A 21,733-nucleotide genomic window follows, 5' to 3' on the forward strand; every position below is an offset into this window, starting at 1 on the left:
TGGATGAATATTTGGAAATTAACCGCACCATAGAAATCATTGTTTTGTCAGACTTTTATAGATCCTTTTTATGGTTAATTTATATTGTTTAGTGTGTCAAATTGATAGAAACAAAATTAAACGTTCGTTGATAATAATATCGACAAGTTAAGAAAAAAAATTTTAAGTACTCTACTTCAAAAGTTTAAAAAATTTTGAGCGAGCCCTAAAAAATTTTTTATCGATCTGATTTTTGTCGAAGGCTTTTAAAACATTAGAAATTAACATATTTTCATAGTCGTCTTGAAGAAAAAAAAAATAGTCTTTTTGCACTACTTTAAAATACATTATATGTGAAAATTTTTTCAAACTAAATAATTGAAAATATCTGTAACAATATACTGAAATTATTTTATAGCTCAAATTAAATTTTTTCATATTTTCAAACACGAATCGCTATTACAATTAAAATATATATAAAATTTGGCAAAAGTTAGCTATTGAAAATAAATTTTTATACATATCATTTACAATTTACTATATTATTAACATATTTTCAATATGAATTTTTCTCCATGAGATAATTCAAACCAATTAATTGAAAATTATATCGGAGGCGTCAACGATTAATTAGTGCGGGGGGAAAAACTTTTAAAGTTAGTTAGCGTTTGCGTTAGTATTTATACATATAAGTACAAGACAAGAAAAGATGTTTGCTGCTCAGTGGCTGGTAACTCGTAAAACCAGTTTCATTTTTATAAACGTCCTTTTTTATTATTTTCAAATTAAGATTTACTTTCGCGAGACTTTTAAGTGTCAACGTAATACAATTGAGAGTTTTCAAAGAAGGCAGTGGTTATTAAATTTTAAATAATTTTTTAAAAATACTTTTAAACAATTCGCTGCTGTCCCATATTAAAACAAGGTAACTGCAAAATTTTAAGTTCTGTTTTTTTGTTATTGTTAAATTTTTAATAACTAAATAAAAACATCTTATTAGTTTAGAAAAAAATAAAAAAAATTTCTGTTACCACGCTGATAATATTTTTTAATATTTAATAAGTTTTATTAACTATTAATAAATGATTTTTTAACATTAAATAATTTAATAAAATTTGTTAACATTTTATGAATCATTTATTAACTATAAATAAATTTATTCACTGTTAATAATTATTTAATAAATGAAAAAAATTAATATTTAATAAATTTTTCTATCACTGTACTGTTTTTTGAAATGGGGCGGCCATTCGTATACCAATTTTCAAAGAATTTCATCCACTTTTAAATGCTAAAATTTGACCCTCGTCCAATATAAAAACCTCCAAAAATGCTTTAATAATTGTAAATTAAAAAATATAGTAACAGAAAAGAATATGATTAAACTGAGGGTCAATATAGATATACTAATGAAAGATTGTTACATTAAATGTATATAAGTGTATAGTTAACGGGGTCATACGTCAACACATCGAACCGATTGAGAGATCGCAGTCTATTACTATATTATTTTTGTAATATAATCTATACAAACCTTAATCATTTCTTTCATATGTAGTACATCTGATATTTTTATTTGAACTTATTTTTATTATTATTATCATTATTATTGTTAGTTTCAATTTCAATAAATTATTTGTTGTTATTATTATTGTTATTGTTAACAGTAATACATTTAGCAAGCACGGCCTAGAGGACTAGTTACACTTAATATAAAATCTCCAGTAAACATTTATAAAATAATCTTTAAACATCGTAAAAAAATTATGTGTAGAAAAAAATATTGACGGAAGCGTTGCAGTAGGCGAGGATTTTTACAGTCAAGTTTTTTTTTGTTAATTTTCAATTTAATATTTAAAAATAACAAATTTATCTGCAACAAATCGCAAGTAGGCATTTTAAACTTAAAGTTACAGGGTTAAGGATTCAAGTATGCAATTATAATTATATGAATTAATTAAAAAAATCAAGTATTATTTATTAATTAATTAATTTACAATGAATATATATATATATATATATATATATTTTATTTATATATTTATATAAAATGCCTACTGTGTGAAATAAAGTGAGCTAATTTCCTTTAATTTAATTTAATCGATTTAATTAAAAATACATTTTACATATGCACACATTTATTTTCTTCGCACAACCATATATAGTAAATTATTTTTTTTTGTTTTGTTGATTTTTTTTTAGTTTTTTTTTTTTTTTTTCAAATCTTACAAGTTTGTAGATATTATCTAAAAATGAAATGTGATCACAGCCACACATTAATAATTAATATTTAATATTTAATTCATATTATGTGTATCAATATTAATAATAATTATTATTATTATTATTTTATTTTTTAAGATAATAATTATATACGCATACATTTTTTTATTTTTATTTATTATATATTTTTATTTATACTTTTTACTTTTACCGCAATAATATTTTTACAAAGCATTTCCTCGCCCATTAATAACTCTTGGATAAAATCTTCTAATTGTTAATTATATAATAAAACCATTTTCGGAATGACCTGACCCGTTAACAATTTTAATTATATTTTTGGTCATTATAAACAGTTATAATGATAAAAATATTTAATAATTTAATTTTAGATTGTTATAAAGTAACATACCTTTTAGAAATGATAATACAAATAAAATTAAACTTAGTAAATTTTTTTGTTTTTATTTAAGGGGTTAAGCACTTCGAATTTAAAAAAAAATCGATTTTTTTTATTTTTTCAATTGTCATCTGTTGAGAAAGAGGCTTTTTTCTTAAAATAAAATTTTCCACCATAAAGGTCTTATATAATTTTTCCGTATCTTCAGTATTTGAACCAGAACTTGAATTTCAAACTTTCTAAAAACCTAATCTAATCGGAAACGCTTGAAATCCAATTTGAAATTATAATTTCGGACAACTTATAAGAGATAGATGGAAATTCATAAGGACTTTTTGGGCAGGGAATGAAACTTCCAACAAAAAAAAGTATCTTATGATTTTTCCGTATCTTTAATATTAAATCAAGATTTTGAAGGTATGATAATTTCGTCTTGATTTTTTTGACAAAATCAGAATCTATACTTTTCTATTTTTTGTTTTGGTGATTCAGAATGACTGATCATTTTATAATCACCAAATAATATTTTAGATTTTCAAATTTTGATCAAAAACTGAAGATATCGTGCTCACCGCAAGACACATTTTTTTGAAGTACCTCCGTATATTATCTACAGTAATTCGAAAAATAGTTGTTTGGAAAAAAAAAATTTAAATTTAAAATTACTATTTTAAGTATATTAATTTTCATATTTAAAAAGTATTTTTTGAAAAAATTATTCCAAAATCCTTTTTTTCAGTGTTCTTAGTCCGTACAACCCCTCAATTTTTCTTTTCAATTTTTGACATCGGATCAGAAGGACAAGAGAAGCAACAATTTGAAAATGCTTTCTATTAAAAAAAAAAAAAAAAAATGAAGATTCATCCAAGATGCCTCTTGTCCTAATTTAACAATTAAACAATTGACTACGAAGACCACAAACAAATTGAATTACAAACTAAAGTTTAAATTTAGTTGTCGGGCACTGAATCCTCACTTGCACATTCAATATATTTATACAATACACAAATAACACCCACTAGAATTTATAATAACAAATTGCACCCGATTAATCATAACAAAAATCCATTTGCAGAATCAGTCACATTCTAGTAATATTTATTAATATTAATAATATTTAATTTGATAATAATGATAATAGTGATAGTAGTAGTAATAATATTAATAATCGTATAGTTATAATTATAATAATAATAATAATAATAATAATAATAATAATAATAATAATAATCATAATAATAATAATAATATTAATAATAATAATAATAATAATAATAATAATAATAATAATAATAATAATAATAATAATAATAATAATGAAAATTAAAGCGCATAAAAATTCAGTTTAAAACTAACAATCAATGAATAATTATAATTATTTCTCTTCATCGTAATTATCATCATCATCATCGTAATTATCATATATGTTGTAGTCTTTGAAACAAATAACTTATAAATAATTTATCTTTCTTCGTGCCTGCAAATTATCCCTAATAGATAAATTACTTCTCTTCTATTTTTATTTTTATTTCATTCTGGAAATATTTTATTTATATATCACGGAAATTACATCATATTACCCTAAATTTCGGGCCTTCAGTCATTGTGTGTCAATTTCTCACTTCTAAAATAACATCCAAGATCTTGTCTTTCATATTTATTTCATTATTCATTACAATCATCAACTTTTATACTTGAAATCGCTTTAACATTTTTTTTATAATAAAATCAAGCATCCGAAATTTTTTATTTTTATTAAACGAAAAAATGATAAAAAAAATTTAATCCACAAATTTCTTAAATTTCTACTACACCAAAGTGGCGCAAAAAAACCGACTATTTTTTTCTTCGAGCCGACTATGAGAATATGTTAGTTTCTAATGTTTTAAAAGCTCTCGACAAAAATCAGATCGATAATGGTACACGGAAAAAAAGTAAACTGTAATATTCACTCGGATTCCGGTTAATTTTTATAGTTTCAAACAGTAAAGCGGACATCGGGGTGGCAAAAATATAAATATTACAGAACTTAATGTAGAAAGTATAAAAGCCACAATTTATAATTTAATATCCAAAATAAGTGATTAGTAGCTGTCACTATAGTAAATAACAACTCTTTCATATTAAAAAATTACAGTTTCAAACAGTAAAAATTGCCATTTCAATATATAGTCCATATTATGAGGAGAAGGAGAACTCAGATGAAAGAGAAGGGGGTCTCACTCTGGGAGAATTTAACATTTGAAATAGTAAAAATTATACTTTTAAAATATACATTTTACCAGTCCAAGCAAGTCAATAATTACAGTTTGATTTTTAGCGTTGCGTTTAAAATTTACCATTTTACTTTGTAAATATTGACGTTGCTTGTATTAGAAATTTACTAACTTTATTTTATACTTTTTACATATCATAAGATTATTTTTTAGGTACGAAATGATAAATATCGAAGTCTGAATTGTTAATTATTATACTTTAACATTTTAGACATTTACATAGCGAATATTACTGTTTGAAATAGTATTTTCTTCCATGTTAAGAGTAAATTGTAACGTTTAAATGGTAAATATTATAAAGTGAATAGTAAAATCACGATTTTACTGTTTGAAATGGTAATTTTCAGCAGTTGATCATTACTTATTATAAATCTACTGTTATTTATTACAGTTTACTTTTTTCCGTGTATACTTTAGGACTCGCTCAAGATTTTTTAAACTTTCAAAGTATTAGAGTACTTAAATTTTTTTCTTTTAACTTGTCAATATTAATATCAACGAACGTTAAATTTTATTTCTATAAATTTAACATATTAAACAATATAAATAAACCATAAAAGAGATCTATAAAAGTCTGACAAAACAATAATTTCTATTGTGTGGTTAATTTCCAAATATTCATCCACCATCTAAAGAAAGTTTTAAAAACCTTCAGCGACTTCTATAAATAAAAATTTCGACTTGTAATTTTGAGAATATACTTTATTGTTAACCTAAAAAACAATAGACTGACGATATTAAAATATTGAAAGCAAAAAAATTCAATTTTTGACATGAACTTTTAAAAATCTTGATCGATCTTAAAAAATTTTTTTCTACTGATCTTTGGGACGAATTTTAAAAACTAACATATTTTCACACGATTATTTTAACACATTTTAAACTTACATTTTTTAAACGAACTAATTATTACAGAAGAAAAATCAGTTCCCAAGCTTGCTTCGCTTTCAAAATTCTCACTTATGATTCAAAAATTCCTCACAAAATTGAAATAACAAATTATTTTTTCTCTCTCAATTAAAAAAATTTGAGACAATTTGCAGACCAATAAATGATAACAACAATAATAACAACAACAGCAACAATAATAGCAATAATAATAATAATAATTCCCCCGCGAATAAAACGGTCAATACTACTAAACTTCAACCATTGTTAAAACTATTTCATTCATCACAACAACCATCATCATCATCATCATTATTATCATCATCATCATTATTATTATTATCATCATAACCATAAAAATTAAAATTAACTTGAGTAGAATCACATCACGAAGAACAAGCCATCCACGAATTACAAGTACACGTGTAACAAGCGGTCGGTATCACAGGGTAGTAGAACCCAGTGTTGGTGTAAACATAAGCAGGCTGTCCATTAGCAGCAGCTGCAACAGCGACTGCGGACTGCTGACTATTTAGCCGCTGCTGCTCCTGATAAAGGACTTGGAAGGCCAGGTTCTCGATCAGCGCCAAGGTCTGTCTTCTCTCATGACCCATCAGACAAACAGTTGACTCTTCAACGACACTCTGCAGAAGCATCAGGTACTGATACTTAAGAGCCTCTTCTTCGGGACCAACAAAATGGTTCCACAAGTAGTTCTCCAGCTTGGCTTGCTGCTGATTGATGTCTGGAAAATCAATGAAAAATCTCGAGCACATGTATCTCTCTAAAGTCTTAATATAATCAGGCTGCGCCGGTTTATACATCTTCACTAGAAGATTACAGTACTTCAGCAGGCCTCCACCTCTGATTTCTTCGGGGTGCCTCGTGGAGATCAACTTTTTATGTAAGTGATACAGCGCCTCCTGGAAGTCTCCATAAACAGACTCTCCAACAACCGTAGGGTAGAAATTTTCCCCAATCGGGAGTTTGCTGCACTCGTAAAACAGCAGCAGGGAGTCCAGGACAATCTGAAAGGAGTCAACTGAGAATTCGAACTGTCTCTTCATGGTGTCCACAAATTTAAGCTCGACATTGCGGTGCCCGCGAGAATTTCCCAGGGAAATAAGAGACCACCTGTCTCCATCATTGACTTTCACCATTTTGCTGACATACGCTTCCTTCAAGCTGCAAGTAGTGATTCTCTTGCGACTAACACCTTCAGGAAGGAGATCGAACAGTGAGTCAAGGACTGCAGCCTTCACTCGGTCAAAGTTTCTAGGCGAGGTCAACTCCACTGCAAATATCAGGTCCAGGTCGTTGTAAGGCTGGGACTCGGTGGCCAGGACATGGGAAGCTGCTCCACCATTTAGCCTGATGTCTCTGACTCGCATTCCAGCCCCTCCATTGCTTGGATCTTCTTCGAGCTTCGACCTGACGACTGTCACTAGGTCCCGTAATTTAACCTCCAGAGTTGGAAAGTTTCCTCTCCCGTGGATGCTCACCACTTCGTTCATCACGTCGTTCAATCGGCGGACTTGCTCAAAAGACAACACAGCCAGTCTCTGCTGAGGGTCGTTTGGGCAGTCACTGTCTTTGTGGAGCTTGCTGCTGTTGTTAACGCCTCCGCCACCTCCATTTCCACCCCCGTCGATTATTGAGTTTATTAAGGAGGACTTGTAACTTCTGTTGAGGGTGTTTTTGGTTGTTGTATTGTGGTTTTGATTATTGATGGGGGTGCTGTTGTTGCTGGTGATGGTGGTGCTGTTGTTGTTCTTGTCATTGGTGGTCTTGGTGTCTTGGGTATTGCTTAATTTGGGAGTGCTTTTGGCTACCACTTGACACAACGACTCCATTCTATTTACTCGGCGCTGGCGGGCTTCGTCGATGTCCAGGGAGCCACACTGGAACAAAAGAAATTTATAGTTAGTTTTGTAGTTGTAAAATATAATTTTTTTTTTTTTTTTTTTTTTTTTATTTAAGTTAAGGCAAAGTAAGATAAGATTTTCAAAAAGTCAATTTTTTGAATTAGAAATGGACGATTAAATTAAATTTTGATTTTGGGATTGTTGAAAATTTATTAAAGAATGAAAACTTTTAGCAAAATGACTTAAGTGCAGAATTTTAAACTTTATCAAAAATAAAACAATAAGAAAGAAATTGTATGACAAAAAAAATCAATTTTGTTATTCGAAATGAAAAAGTCATGAATAGGGCCCGGACTTTCACCACCGTTCAAATAACTGTTTATAAGTAACCAATTCAAAGAGGGCACTTTCCTTGCTCTAATCGTGAAGAATTGAAAGATTGACTCAAAATTTTACTTTTTTAAATTATTTTCTTTGTGAAATTTCTAGAAATTCATTTAATTATAAAAATTTTGAGCAGAAATAGCTGAAGTGTAGAGTCTTAAAATTTATCAAAAATAAAACAATTAAAAAAACCGGTGACGTTAGCCCAGTGGTCAAAGGCGCGCAGCCTATAGAGCACTCAAACTAACTCACCAGCCAGGCGTGGGTTCGAATCCCAAGCTGGTCTTAGAAACCAGCTTGGTTGAGATTTGACCCTTGCCGCGTGGGTTAAGATTCTCACAACCCAAAAAGACCTCAACGTGGTACTCCCAACAGTTAAAATCGGCGGTATGAATACAGCAGTTAAAAACCGACTCTAAATAAAAATTAAATAAATAAATAAGAACAATAAATAAATAAAAATGATTAAAAATTGAATCAATTGTTTTTCTCGAAATTGTTTGGAAAAAGTTAAATTATGAAAATTTTGAGCAGAGATGGCGAGAGTAAAAATTTTGACGTCGATAAAAAATTAAACAATGAAACAGAAATAAAATTATTAAAAAAGTTAATTTTTAGTTAAAAAAAAAAAAAAGTAAATAATGAAGAATTAAAACATGGGCTCAAATTTATTTTCCATTGTTCAAAAGACATTCACTAAAAAGTTCAAGCATAAGTCGCTTAATTGTAAAATATTCTAATAAAAAAGTTTACTTTACTCTATACAATTATAATTTTAAAAAATTTCTCAATTCATATACATAAATATATTTATAATTCATCAATAGATCATTTATATCCTAAATTTTCGTTCGAAAACATATGGTTATAAAAATTTTGAACAAATAGAAGTCAACTGAAAAATTTTTAATTTTATAAATTAAGTTTACTCCAAAGAATTCGAATTTGTAAATTTACCGAATAAATATTTAATAGAAAAGTTTCTTATCACCAATTTTTCAAAATTTTAGAGCCAAAAATAGCAACGGCAACTCTGAACAAATACTAAAATTCCTAATATAAATCATTTTCGACACAATATTAACTATAAATAGCAAAAATACTCGTCTTAAAAAAAGTTTTTTATAAATCATAAAATCAGTGTTTCAAGAATTTATCGATTTTAAAACTGTTTGATCTTTAATAAATTAAAAAACAAATTATATTCGTTTCAAAAAACACATATAATCACAAAAATTTCAAACAAAAATAAGCACTGTACGATTTTTAAATTTATAAATTGATTTTAAGCAAAAAAAATTATAATTTTTCAATTCAATTTTAACAGAAAATTTTTTACAGCATTAATTTTTCGATAGATAATGGCAAAAAATAATTTAAATTCTTACCAATCACTAAAATTTCGAAAATCAATAACAATTCCTACCATATTAATAGAATTATATAAATGCTTATTTATTAAAATGTCTTATTTAAATTTATCACCCCCAAAAATAATTAATCCGATAAAATATGTCTTAGAAATAAATAAATGCATCGTCAAAAATATTTTTTTTTCTCGATATCCCATAAAATTTCTTTCTAGATAAAAGTATTTTCCAAGCTAATAATCTACTTATCAACAACAAACTTCAAACAGCTATACAAATATTTTTTTCTAAAAATTAACACCCATATCAGTGTAAATATTTTTCATTTAAAAACTTTTTAATGGCAAGCGCTCCAAATGTTTCCCAAACATCTCCACAACTTTCCAATAAAATTATTAAAATAATTAATAAAATATTCGAATAAACCAAACACTTGAAAAAATTGTAACATATGTTACAGCAATATGAAAAAATTATTTACAAAATGTAATATTTTTTTATATTAATAAAAAATTTGAAACTTCAGAATACAATACAATATTCTACTGAGAATTAATATTACTGATAAAATTAAAAAAAATATGTACCCTGGTCGACGAATAAAAAGTTGCGTAATAAAATAAAAACTCGAGCCGCAACAATAAATTACAGCGAATAAACAGTTATTAACTTATTGAATAATACAAATAGATATGTTATGTAAAATAAACGGTCTGAGGTTGTTTGATAAACGAGATCCGTATAGATCAAGTGTTAAATCTGAACTGAAGTGAGTACAAGAGTGAAAGGCTCACTCGATACGAGTCGAGCTTACGGACAGACATATATCTATACTCGTTCTGTCTGTTACTACTTATACTTCCACTCTACAGTGTGGTAACGTGCCCTACTCATATTCGTGCGAATATAAAAATAAATATTCATAAAAATTTGAAATTTTTTTATATTTTATAAAAATTAAGAAAAAATTATCCAAAAAAGCTTCAATGATATAGAAGGATTTTCTGATATTTGATAAGCTTTTTTAACTGTTAATAAATGATTTTCTAACATTAAATGATTCAATAATTATTTGTTAACAATTAATGAATCATTTATTAAATAAGATTAACAGCCGATAAATGTTCATACGTAAAAAACATTTATTTACAATTAATAAATTTTTGTTAATAATTAAGAAATATCAAAAAGATTAGCGAGTAAAAACAGCAATGTAAATTACTTGATTCCTAGCTTTTCTATTTTACATCTTGAGCATTCATTTTTAATTTTGGCAATACGTCTATGGCAAAAGTTACCAGCTGATATAGTAGGTGCGACCACTTTGGAAACATTTAAAAAGAAAATGTTTGATTATCTATTTTCTACTGACTTCTAAAAATTGTAAAATTAATAATTATGTTTAAAATTGTATTACTTAAATCTTAAGTTAATTTTAAATCTTCAATCTATACCATTCTATTATGTTATAACTTGTAAAAATTTAGATCGAATCTTTGTATTATTTTTATATTATACTATCTATATTTTATACAGTCATCACAAATAATATTGTATTAAAATACCTTGCCATTTGGCCTGTGCCTTGGCATATATTACTAATAAATAAATAAATAAAAATATTCATTAATAGTTAACTCATCGATTATTAAATATAGTTTGTTAACTATTTATAAATATTTACTAAATGTTAATAAATATTTTTAGACCCTTGAATAAAAAGTGAGTGTAAAAGTTCAACTTTGATACTTTTTATAACCCGATAACTTCAATAGATAATTTCATCAGATCAGAATTATTAATTATATTTGAATAAAAGATTATAAAAAATAAAATTAATAATAAAACAATAGTTCTAATAATAGAATTTTTTAGCGGTGAAAATAATTAGTTTATAGTATATTTATTATAAAACGTAATTGCATTGTTTGTTTATGAATGATTTTCACATAGTACAGTAAACAAGTGATTTTTATTAAAAAAAAATTAACTAACTATAAATAAAGAAATAAATAACTATTGATAAATATTCGTTAACTGTTAATAAATATTTATCAATAGTTAAAAACAAATATTCCATTTAATAAACGAACAAATCGATTCCAATTTAATGAATTCATTAACAGTTAATAAACTCTTCGATCGGTGTCGAAATATAATTTTTGCAAGTTCCAAGGATTTTGCAAGAGGAGCCCGTATGGGGTTGAATTTGCGCGATAGCGGCGAATGACGTCATAGACTAGACGGGGTCAGAGAGGGATGCGTGGGCGCCAGCTGAATGAATTGCCACGAAAGTGGAGAAGGGGAAGGGTCTGCTCGAGAGTTTCTGTGTAAAAGAGCTGATACGAGTGCTGGGGGTTGAAACAGTCTGCGAAAATACTGAGAGAGAGGCACATGTAGAGAGAGTGAATATAAGCGGGGGCGTAACCCACGGTGCCTCCATTACATGCATGGTAACTATATAAAATATAAAGACAATAAAAAAAAAATAAAAAAAAAAAAAAAATAACTTTTCTACGTAACTAAAACTCAAATCAAGATCGTTGATCCTGTTCTCTAGTAGTGACGTACTTTCTGTGTCTTTTATTATTTTTTTTATGAATGTATGTATTTAATATCCGAAACTAATCTAGTATAATCGATTGAGCTTTGACGTCAGTTGACACTTACGATTACGCTATCTCTCTTTTACGTATGGTATATATAATGTGTGATGGGAAATTATGGAATTGGGAGCTTAGTTCCGATACGATCGTCTGCAACCAGCAATTTTCGTTATTTATTTCGGCGGATACGGCGAATTTTCGACCCAGTTATTCGCATGCTCAATGTCGGCCTAATTACGCGCATTCTTCATTATTTATCTTTTTTTAAAATTTGGTTGATTGTAATTTTTGGTTCGATCAAATCCCGAGAATGCGAAGAATGATAATCCAAGAATTTAAAATAAATGATCTTTTTTGATTTTATATTCTTCGGATTTATAATATATTTAAAATTTTAATTGATTTTAAAGTCATGAATTGGAGATTGAGTTAAATAAATGAATCAACTTTGAAATTTAATAGTTAGGATATTTTTCGATGAAACTTTCATGATTAAATTTTTTATGATTTTTGATAATTTTTTTATCGAAAAATTGACTTGAAAAAAATTTTTTTTTTTATTTCATTTGATAAAGTTTAAGGAATAGAATTTTACCAAAAATAAAAAAATTTACCATTATTAATTTATTTAGCCAAAGAAAAAAAAATTTAGAATTTTTCTTTTGAAAAAAATTTTTCAAAAGTCAACGAATTGATTTTTTCAAAAAATCATTAATTTTAATCAAAGTTCATGGTGGTTTTTTAATGGACATAAATATAAATAGAGAGACTTTGAAAAATATTAAAATGATTCATATATGGACTCTGCACTGTAAAAAATTTTCGAAGTGAACGCGGAATGAATGAAGAGTGAATGATTTTTAATTGATTCACTCCCAGCGGGAGTGATATTTACTCCGAGAAGGAGTTAATTTTTATTAATAATAAAATTCACTCCGCATTCACTCCCAAAATTAATGAATTTAGAAAAAAATAAATTTTTGTAAAGAAAATATTTTCATAAACCTTTTTTATATTTAATATATTAAAAATTTAATTTATTATTTTTAATAATATTTCATTTTAATTATTATTATAATGTTTTTATTTATTTTTTTCTATAAATTAGTTATAATTAAAAATTGTCAAAGGTCTCAACAATAAAATTTGAAATTTTTTTTTTATATTCAATATCTCCAATAGTTAATAAAAAAAAATATGTAGATATATATACGAGAATTTTATATATTAGATATATATATACTAGCGGACCCGACAGACGTTGTCATGTACACACGTCTTAGATTTAGAAATTTTAGGAATGAGCTTATATAGTTAAAAACATCATTAGTTAATAATATGCAATGGGCATTCTTCAATAATTAACATTTTCGTAAATATAAGCCCATTGTGATTTTATACTCATCAAGAGCTTTTATTTGAGTATACCCACATGCATTTTTGATGTATTTTATATATTTATATATTTCACAAATACCATATATATAAAATATATAAAAAATGTTATGTGGGTAATCAAATGAAAGAACTCGATGAGTGTAACATCGGGATGAGCTTATATCTTTAAAAACTTCAATAATTAAGAAATGACATTGTATCTTGTCAACTAATGATATTTTTAAAGATATAAGCTCATCCCGATGTTACACTTATCAAGTGTACTTATCAAGACCTTTCATTTGAGTACCCACATCAATTTTTCATATATTTTATATATTTATATATATTATATATATATGTAAATATGAAAAATATATCAAAAATACATGTGGGTACCCAAATGAAAGCTCTTGATGAGTGTAACATCGGAATGAGCTTATATCGTTAAAAACATCATTAGTTAACAAAATACATTATCATTCGTTAATTATTAACATTTTCATAAATATAAGTCCATTATGATTTTATACTCATTGAGACCTTTCATTTGAGCACCCACATGAATTTTTTCATATATCTTATATATATGATATTTATAAAATATATGAAAAGTGCATGTGGGTAGTCAAGGTCAACAACAATTTATAAATAAAAAATCTATTAAATAAACATTTTCCCGTGGACTGAATTGTGAATCTAAACCATTCTGAAATCCACCGGAAGACACACAAAAAATTTCATTAAAATCGGTCCAGCCGTTTAGGAGGAGTTCAGTGACAAACACACGCTCAGAAGAAATATAATATATAAAGATTAATTTTGAGATTTTTTTGTAGAACGAAAATTCATCCTTATTTTATTTATTTTAAAAACTCCGAACGCGGATGTTTTTCGGAGTGAAATTCGAAATCACTCTGAAATCACTCCGCAAATAAAAACTCCGGATTCACTCCCTACGCAGAGTGATTAATTACTTCACTCCGGAACTCCGAGTGATGGGAGTGAAATTCACTCCGGATTTTTTACAGTGTGTTACGCAATAGTGTGCGTTAAGTACATAAGATTTTCATAGTACTTAACACATTAATGCATATCAGTGTCCATAATCAGAATCGGTTTGATCTAAAAAAATTACAGTTCGACATTGAAATATGACAGTGACAGAGCAAAAAGTAAAAGCCTATAATTACAATTAAAGTTTGAATTCTCTTTATAGAAAAATATTTATAATTGTTCGCCAAAAGTATAATTTCACTGGCAGTTAAATTCTCAGAATAAAATCCGGTTAATTTTCTAGACAAACTGTTCTCGGTATAACATAAACGATTTAATGCTTCTTGTTAAACTTTGTTCGTATATATTTATTAAAATTACACGCCACGATTGTTGACATTCTTGGTGTGAATATTATTACTGCAATTACATTGGCTTTAATTAGCATACAAATAATAATAAAATTAAAACGGCTATAAATTTACTGAAAAATTTAATAGCTAAATAAATCGACAATTTAACAAATTCCAGGACTTTAATTGCGCTTAAGATAATTACTGACGGATATAAAAGTATCTCACGTACTCGATGTGGAATTTACTACTTGTAAAATTTACATTCCTTTTTTACTACATGGAATTATTCGTTAAATTGAGACATTTATTTAGTTTTAAATGCGTCAATCGATTTAATTTTAAAAATTTCTCAATGACTGTAAATAAATAAATGGAGTAAAGAATCATCGAGTGTTTAAATAATGAATAGGTGATGTAAATCCATCCAGCGACCTATATTCTGCAAGATTAATAAGAGCAAGATGGCGTTTGAATAGTTGTACATATTAGAGTTTGCGTTATGAAGTGCTTATAGACCTATAAAACATTGTCTGTTACTGTGTTGTTCAGTGTTTAATATTATTAGTGTAGAGCAGAGCGTAGATCTATCAGTCATGCAAAGAGAAGTAGAAAGAGAAATAGCACGTGGGTCTATATAGTACTATATACTATAATGCATTTACACTTATAACTATAGTAGTATTCGGTTTTGTAGTAGTAGTAGTAGTAGTAGTAGTAGTAGTAGTAGTAGTAGTAGTAGTATTAGTGGGTACCTTATCATGTATCGCACTTTATGAACCATAGTTCAATAAATAATCTATGTAACATCGTCGTAGTTAAATATTAGCCACTGTTATTCACTGAGAATTATAGACAGCTTAACAACTACTAGAACAAATCGAATTAGGTTTACCCTACATTTATAGTTATACAAATAAATGCTGCTGCTGCTACTGCTTTTAACTTATCTACTTGTTCAAGAATTTTCTAGAATTATGGATAAATATTTGATTTTTTGAACTTATATCTTATTTGTTTATAATAATAATAATAATAATAATAATAATAATAATAATAATATTCTTTTTGTTTTGAAGTAATTCGTAAGAAACAAAGAAATGGTTGCTTGAAATTTTTTTAAAATTAATTTTGAAGAATTTTTTTTACTATTAATCCGCAAAATTATAATGATTTTTTCTAAAATTAAATTTTTTCACATTTTATGCTATTGATTTTAAAAATAATAACAATTAAAATTTTTCTAAACAATTTTGACTAATTCAAAAAATTTATATCATTTTTGTTTATAAAAAAATTTTGATCGAGAATTTTGTTGAAAATATTGAGAAAACTAACTCAAACATTTTTTTTCTGAAATTTGCTCATTATAATTTGGATTTTATTGTTATTATCGTTTTTTCAGAATTTTGTTAAATTACGTTAAAACTTCGAAATCAAACAAAAAATTCTTAAAATGAAAATTTTACTTGGAAAAAAATTCTCTAAATCTTGATTATATAAATTATGATAAATAAAAAACGGAAAAAATTTATAATTTCAACAAGCTATTGAACTATTATAAAAAATAGAAAATAAAAAAAATGATGAAATATTATTTTAAAATAACAACCTGTTTATAAACTACTTTCCCCTCGCTGATATAAAGGACTAAGAAAAGTATAGAGGAAATAATGATACACGCAGTAGCACGTTATCCTGTTATATGAATTATTAAAAAATATTAACTAGTTGACTAAAAATAAAAAAGTACCAAAAATTTTTTTTCTGTCAATAAAAAAATAACGTACATGAGATTAAATGTGTACTGAAACCTTATTAATTTTTTAAGTGCAAATGCACTGACCTATTCGTGAAATCGAGAGATAAAATATTTTTTTAACAATATCAAAGTAATAATAATCAAAATAAAGATGAAAACAAATATTAATATTAATATTAATAAGTAAAATATTAAATAAGTGTATTTTATTATCGTTGACCTTTCAAATAACAGTTAATCTAGAATACAAAGGTCTCGTATTACACAATAATAAACGTCTTACAAACTTTCAACTTTTTAAACTTTCTTATAACAAAACAAAGTTATTATTTTTAGTTAATTAAATACCAAACTTTGCGAGGTAACTCTGCGTGGAAGATTATTTAATTAACTCTTTTAGGAAAATAATTAAATATTAAATTCGATCCGAGCTTCGAGAATTTTTTTTTATTTATTCAAATTAAGGTATTAAATAACAAAATAGCATTAACAATTTAAACAAGAGGCGCGCGCGCGATAATTAATCACCAGGATTTAACTCAGGCACTTAAGACATTCTTGTATTGTTAAATTCATATATAGCCGCGAATATGAAGCGTATAGAGAATTGTGTTGAGCACGTGGGAACATGAATATATATTTGTGTACGTGGATGCTAGGTATGCACGAACAATTGCGTCATATATTGATGCTGATTGAATCACTCAAGATGCACCTGTTCTCTTCCCACATCATTTTTCAGCGTGAATAATAACAAAAAAAAAAAAAAAAAACAAGTAAATAAATAAATTACATTACTCATACTCGTACCAACTTGTAAACACGTTTATTCAATTTATTTCTTTGACATCGCATCAACTTAGCGATTTATTTACTCTGAATTTATTTTGTTTAATTTTATTATTTATAATCTCCATCAAAAAAATTTTATTTATCAATTTTTTTTTAATATAGAGTTTTAATTTTTCTTTTTAAAGTTGGCAACGCGAAATTTTTTGCACTTTAACTAGGCGTGGAAATATTAAAATCTTTATCATTGAAATTTTATTCGGTAAGACGCTGAAAAAAGGTGCTTAATTTTGAAGAAAAATATTCTCTAAGAAATTTCATTTAAAAATAGAATCAAGAGTTTGCCTAATTTTTGTTGGTAAAATTATTTAAAAAAAAAAATAAATTGGTTCTATATACTTTGGTTAGATTTTTCTGGTAGCGATTTAATTTAAGTATTTAATTTAATAAAAAGTACTGACTAATTTCATGTTATTTAGATTACGTTTCGATGAAATTTGATAACTTTGCATGAAAACTAGTTAAATTTTAAAAGTAAAGGAGATTTAAGACAAAAAATCTTTGATTTAAGATTTAAGGATCTCTTAAAAACAATTGTTTTTTGGATATACAATATTTCTTTCAAATCAACTAGTTACTTATTTCAATGAAAAAAAAAAAAAAAAAATATCTGACACTTTTTATGAAGTTGTTTATTCAAATTAAACAGTAAAAATATTTTATAAATAATTTGAATATTAATAATTTAAATTTCCCTTTAACGCCGAGTCAACAAGAGTTGGCCTGAGTTAACAGAAGCAATATTTATAATTTATGTCAATTATCGTGATGTAAGCGTTTTGCGCTTGGTAATAAAATTATAACAATAAACGTTAAAATAAAAAATAATAAAAGTCGCGAAAATTTGTTAGAGTTTGGTGTTTTCTATTAGAAAAAGTATTTACGTCAGTGAATAACAAGCAAAGCGAGATTGAGAGTAAATGAAGCAGATTGAGGGTTGAGGGCGTCTGAATAATGATAAAAATCACGGAATGACAGGGCAATGGCAGTGAGCTGTAATTATTACAGTCTCGAAATATAATCCAGTGTAATGTAAGTTTACAAGGAGAGAAAATTAAAGGGATTTTTACTATTTAACTGTCGTAGTTTTTATTAAATAAAATAGTAACGATGGAATATACTTCTCATTTAATAATTTTACGATCTACTGCCGTGAATTTTATTTAAGAAATAATTATAGTAAGAGCCTTAAAAAGTCCAATACTTTTAGAGCTAATGATACAAGACGTATTAGTAAACGTTACAATTCAACTATATCGTAAAAATAGACAGTCAGTTTTTTTAAGAAGGGCTTGCACTTTTTTCTCTCTTGCCCTCTATTGGTCAAACGGAAGTATCTCTGTCATACTTGTACAACAAATGGAATCTTAAAAACCATTTTATACATAAATAAATGAAAATTTTCAAAAAAAAAGCGCTTTGCTCTTCGATAGATAATTAAATTATCTATCAAAGAGCGAAACATTTTTTTCGAAGTTATATCTTATACATGAACAAAACTGTTTGAAAATTAACTATCAACAGCTCTTAAAAGAAATTTTAGGGAAAAAGAAGGATAGGAAGTTGGACTCATTGGTAACTTTGCAGTAACCGAAAAATGAAATAGGAAATTTCGACCGGGAATCGAACCCAGAACTCTCAGTTGTTAGCCTGAGACTTTCTCTCTACGCTATCCGAGGTAAACTACTACAAATATCCTTCAGCACTTACATAAACTCGGAGTCTAGCATTGTGCACGGCCAACACTCACACTAATGTAGAAATATTACAATTAAACTATCGTAAAATTTGTTACTTCTATTGGAAAGATACAGATGTGTAGGGTAGCTAAAAATAGCTAGTAAAAATGAATAAATGAAATAATAAAAAAGCATAAGTGTGTATTGAGATCTTTAGCCTTTATTTCATTTAGATTTCATAGTCGATAGGGTATAATAACGGAGAAGTGGGAAACCATCTAAAGACATTAGATAGATAGATCTACAGGAAATACTACGGCCTTGTTAAGGTGAACACTTATAGGCTTCGTGACGACGTAAATAAAATCTATATTGTTAAATCTACGTCTTTGCTTTTTTTTTTAATATTATTTATGAGGAAGGTTAGTTTTATGACAATGATTTGCTTTTATGAAAATATAATTACTATAAAATTTTCATAATAATAATAATAATAATAATAATAATAATAATAATAATAATAATAATAATAATAATAATAATAATCAAATATAAATTGCATACGTCTATAGAACTTAAAATTCATTTTAAAATAAATACCTATATACGTGTCTTTAAAATATTAAGCCGCGAAAAAGCGCGAGATATCCGCAAAATGAAAAAAAAACTTGAGTATAATGATTAAAAAAAAAACTTTTTATAATTTTATGGTTATGGTATCAATACGGAGTACTTTTTGATATGTTTTGAATAATAATAATAGTACTTATAATAATAAAATAAGAATTTTATAAAATCAATTTGAGAACAAATATTTCTTTGGAAGTAAAATTGTTTGAATTTAAACTTATTGCCAAAAAAATCAAATAATTATAATTAAAATAAATTTAAAAATTCTGGCTTCGTTATAATTATCGATAAAAATGTACTTCTGATAAGATTTTCAACAACAAACAAAACATTAACGATTACTATGATCCCATACAGGAAGCCCCAGAGTTGAACGACGGGGCCATGCCTGGGACATGATTGGGAAGCCCATCTTGGCAAACCTATATTGTCCCATGCCCGGGCCATAACTGGGCAATCAGCCTTGGCCATTCCAATGATTACCCAGGCTTGGGCCAAGACTGAATAACCTAGCCTTGGCCAAGCCTAGAGTTACCCTTACTTGGGCCAAGTTTGTGTAACCTAACCTCGGCCGTTGGATGGTAACCTTAACATGGGCCAAGGCTGGATAACCTAGCCTTGGCCCAGCCTAGAGTCACCCTAACTTGGGCCAAGTTTGTGTAATCTAACCTCGGCCGTTGGATGGTAGCCCTAACATGGGCCAAGACTGAATGACCTAGCCTTGGCCAATGAATGGTAACCCTAACTTGGGCCAAGATTGTGTAACCTAACCTCGGCCGTTGGATGGTAACCCTAACATGGGCCAAGACTGAATAACCTAGCCTTGGCCAAGCCTAGAGTCACCCTAACTTGGGCCAGGACTGGGCAATCTAGCCTTGGTCAACCCAATGATTACCCGAGCTTGGACTAGAACTGGGTCCCCCAGCCATGGCCATTCAATGGCGATCCAGACTTGGGCCAGGACTGAGCAACCTAGCTTTGGCTGACTCAATGATTACCCGAGCGTTAGCCAAGACTGGGATGCCTAGCCTTGGCCGTTGAATGGCAACCCAGACTTGAGCCAGAATTGGGCAACCTAACTTTGGCCATTCAATGGGAAATCCAAATTTAATTAATCATTAAGTAATAGAATTTGGAACAGTAAATATTTATTACTTAACGAATATTTGATAGCAAATGCTAAAATTGAAAATTTATTATTTCAACAAAACAATTGTATATCGTCAAAATTGATACGGTCTTAAAAAAAAATTAAAATATTATAATATGATATTAAAAATATACAGAACGATTTAAAAAATCTAAAGTTAATGTAAGAACTTGACTTTTGCTTTTTGTTTTAAATTAATAAACATTTGTAAAAAATAGATAATTTTCATCAAAACACAATATTAAATAACATAAATTATATAAATAATAAACCGTCACACTCTGTCACCATATAGATTTAGCTTATATGAATGATGAGATGTGCGTTAACTTATCGGTCGTACGGCGTAGGGGTTAGTAGTCGGTCTGGCAAGCACGCGGCTCGGGTTTGAATCTCGGTTAGGGTAAATGCGATTTTCATTTTATTTCTATAATTAGCGAAAGTTAGGTCTAAATTAAGAGTTAAGCCGTCTAAACTTGCGTTAGCTCTACATTAAAATTGAAATAAATTATTGACAATTAAAAAATTCCTTTTTATAATTTCAACTAACAACTACTCATTTTATACAAAATAATTTAACCGTTTCGTAGAATTTTACTATTTTATTTCAGAGAATTCAATTTATTCGAAATTGGGTTCTTAATACTAATTTGGTTTCACATTAAACAATTAAATTCTAAATATATTTTGTAATCTACTTTTTTTAGTAAATTCTATAGTGGTGAATAAGCCTGGGCTTGCTTTGGCTTAAAAACTTGGGCCAGTCTTGGTTAACATACTTGGGCCAGTCTTGGTTAACAATCTTGGGCCAGTCTTGGTTATCATGCTTGGGCCAGTTTAGGCAACCAAGCTTGGCACCCTGTTATCACTCCAGACTTCTACCAAGGCTGGGCCAAAGCGGGTTTACCAGCATGGGCCAGAGATAGACAGCATTGCGCCAAGCACG

The 21,733-nt window shown here is 27.6% G+C and overlaps 1 protein-coding gene across 4 annotated transcripts in view; it reads right to left on the reverse strand.

Moving 5' to 3' along the window:
• Positions 1-5,375: 5,375 nt before the first annotated feature.
• LOC123270930 (terminal nucleotidyltransferase 5C) overlaps positions 5,376-21,733 on the reverse strand; it is a 145,173-nt gene continuing 128,815 nt past the window's right edge. The window contains exons 1-2 of one of the 4 annotated variants that reach the window (XM_044737116.1): positions 9,948-10,159; positions 5,378-7,667 (exon numbers count right to left, since the gene is read on the reverse strand). In XM_044737116.1, the coding sequence (XP_044593051.1) occupies positions 6,153-7,619 (1,467 nt within the window). In that variant the 5' untranslated portion in view covers positions 7,620-7,667; positions 9,948-10,159 and the 3' untranslated portion in view covers positions 5,378-6,152. Of the gene's footprint in view, positions 7,668-9,947; positions 10,160-21,733 lie in introns of those variants that run through there. The other 3 variants (XM_044737115.1, XM_044737113.1, XM_044737114.1) reach the window with 3 other exon arrangements.

The sequence above is a fragment of the Cotesia glomerata genome, linkage group LG8 (assembly GCF_020080835.1).
Source record: "Cotesia glomerata isolate CgM1 linkage group LG8, MPM_Cglom_v2.3, whole genome shotgun sequence".
NCBI classification, from domain to species: Eukaryota; Metazoa; Arthropoda; class Insecta; order Hymenoptera; family Braconidae; genus Cotesia; species Cotesia glomerata.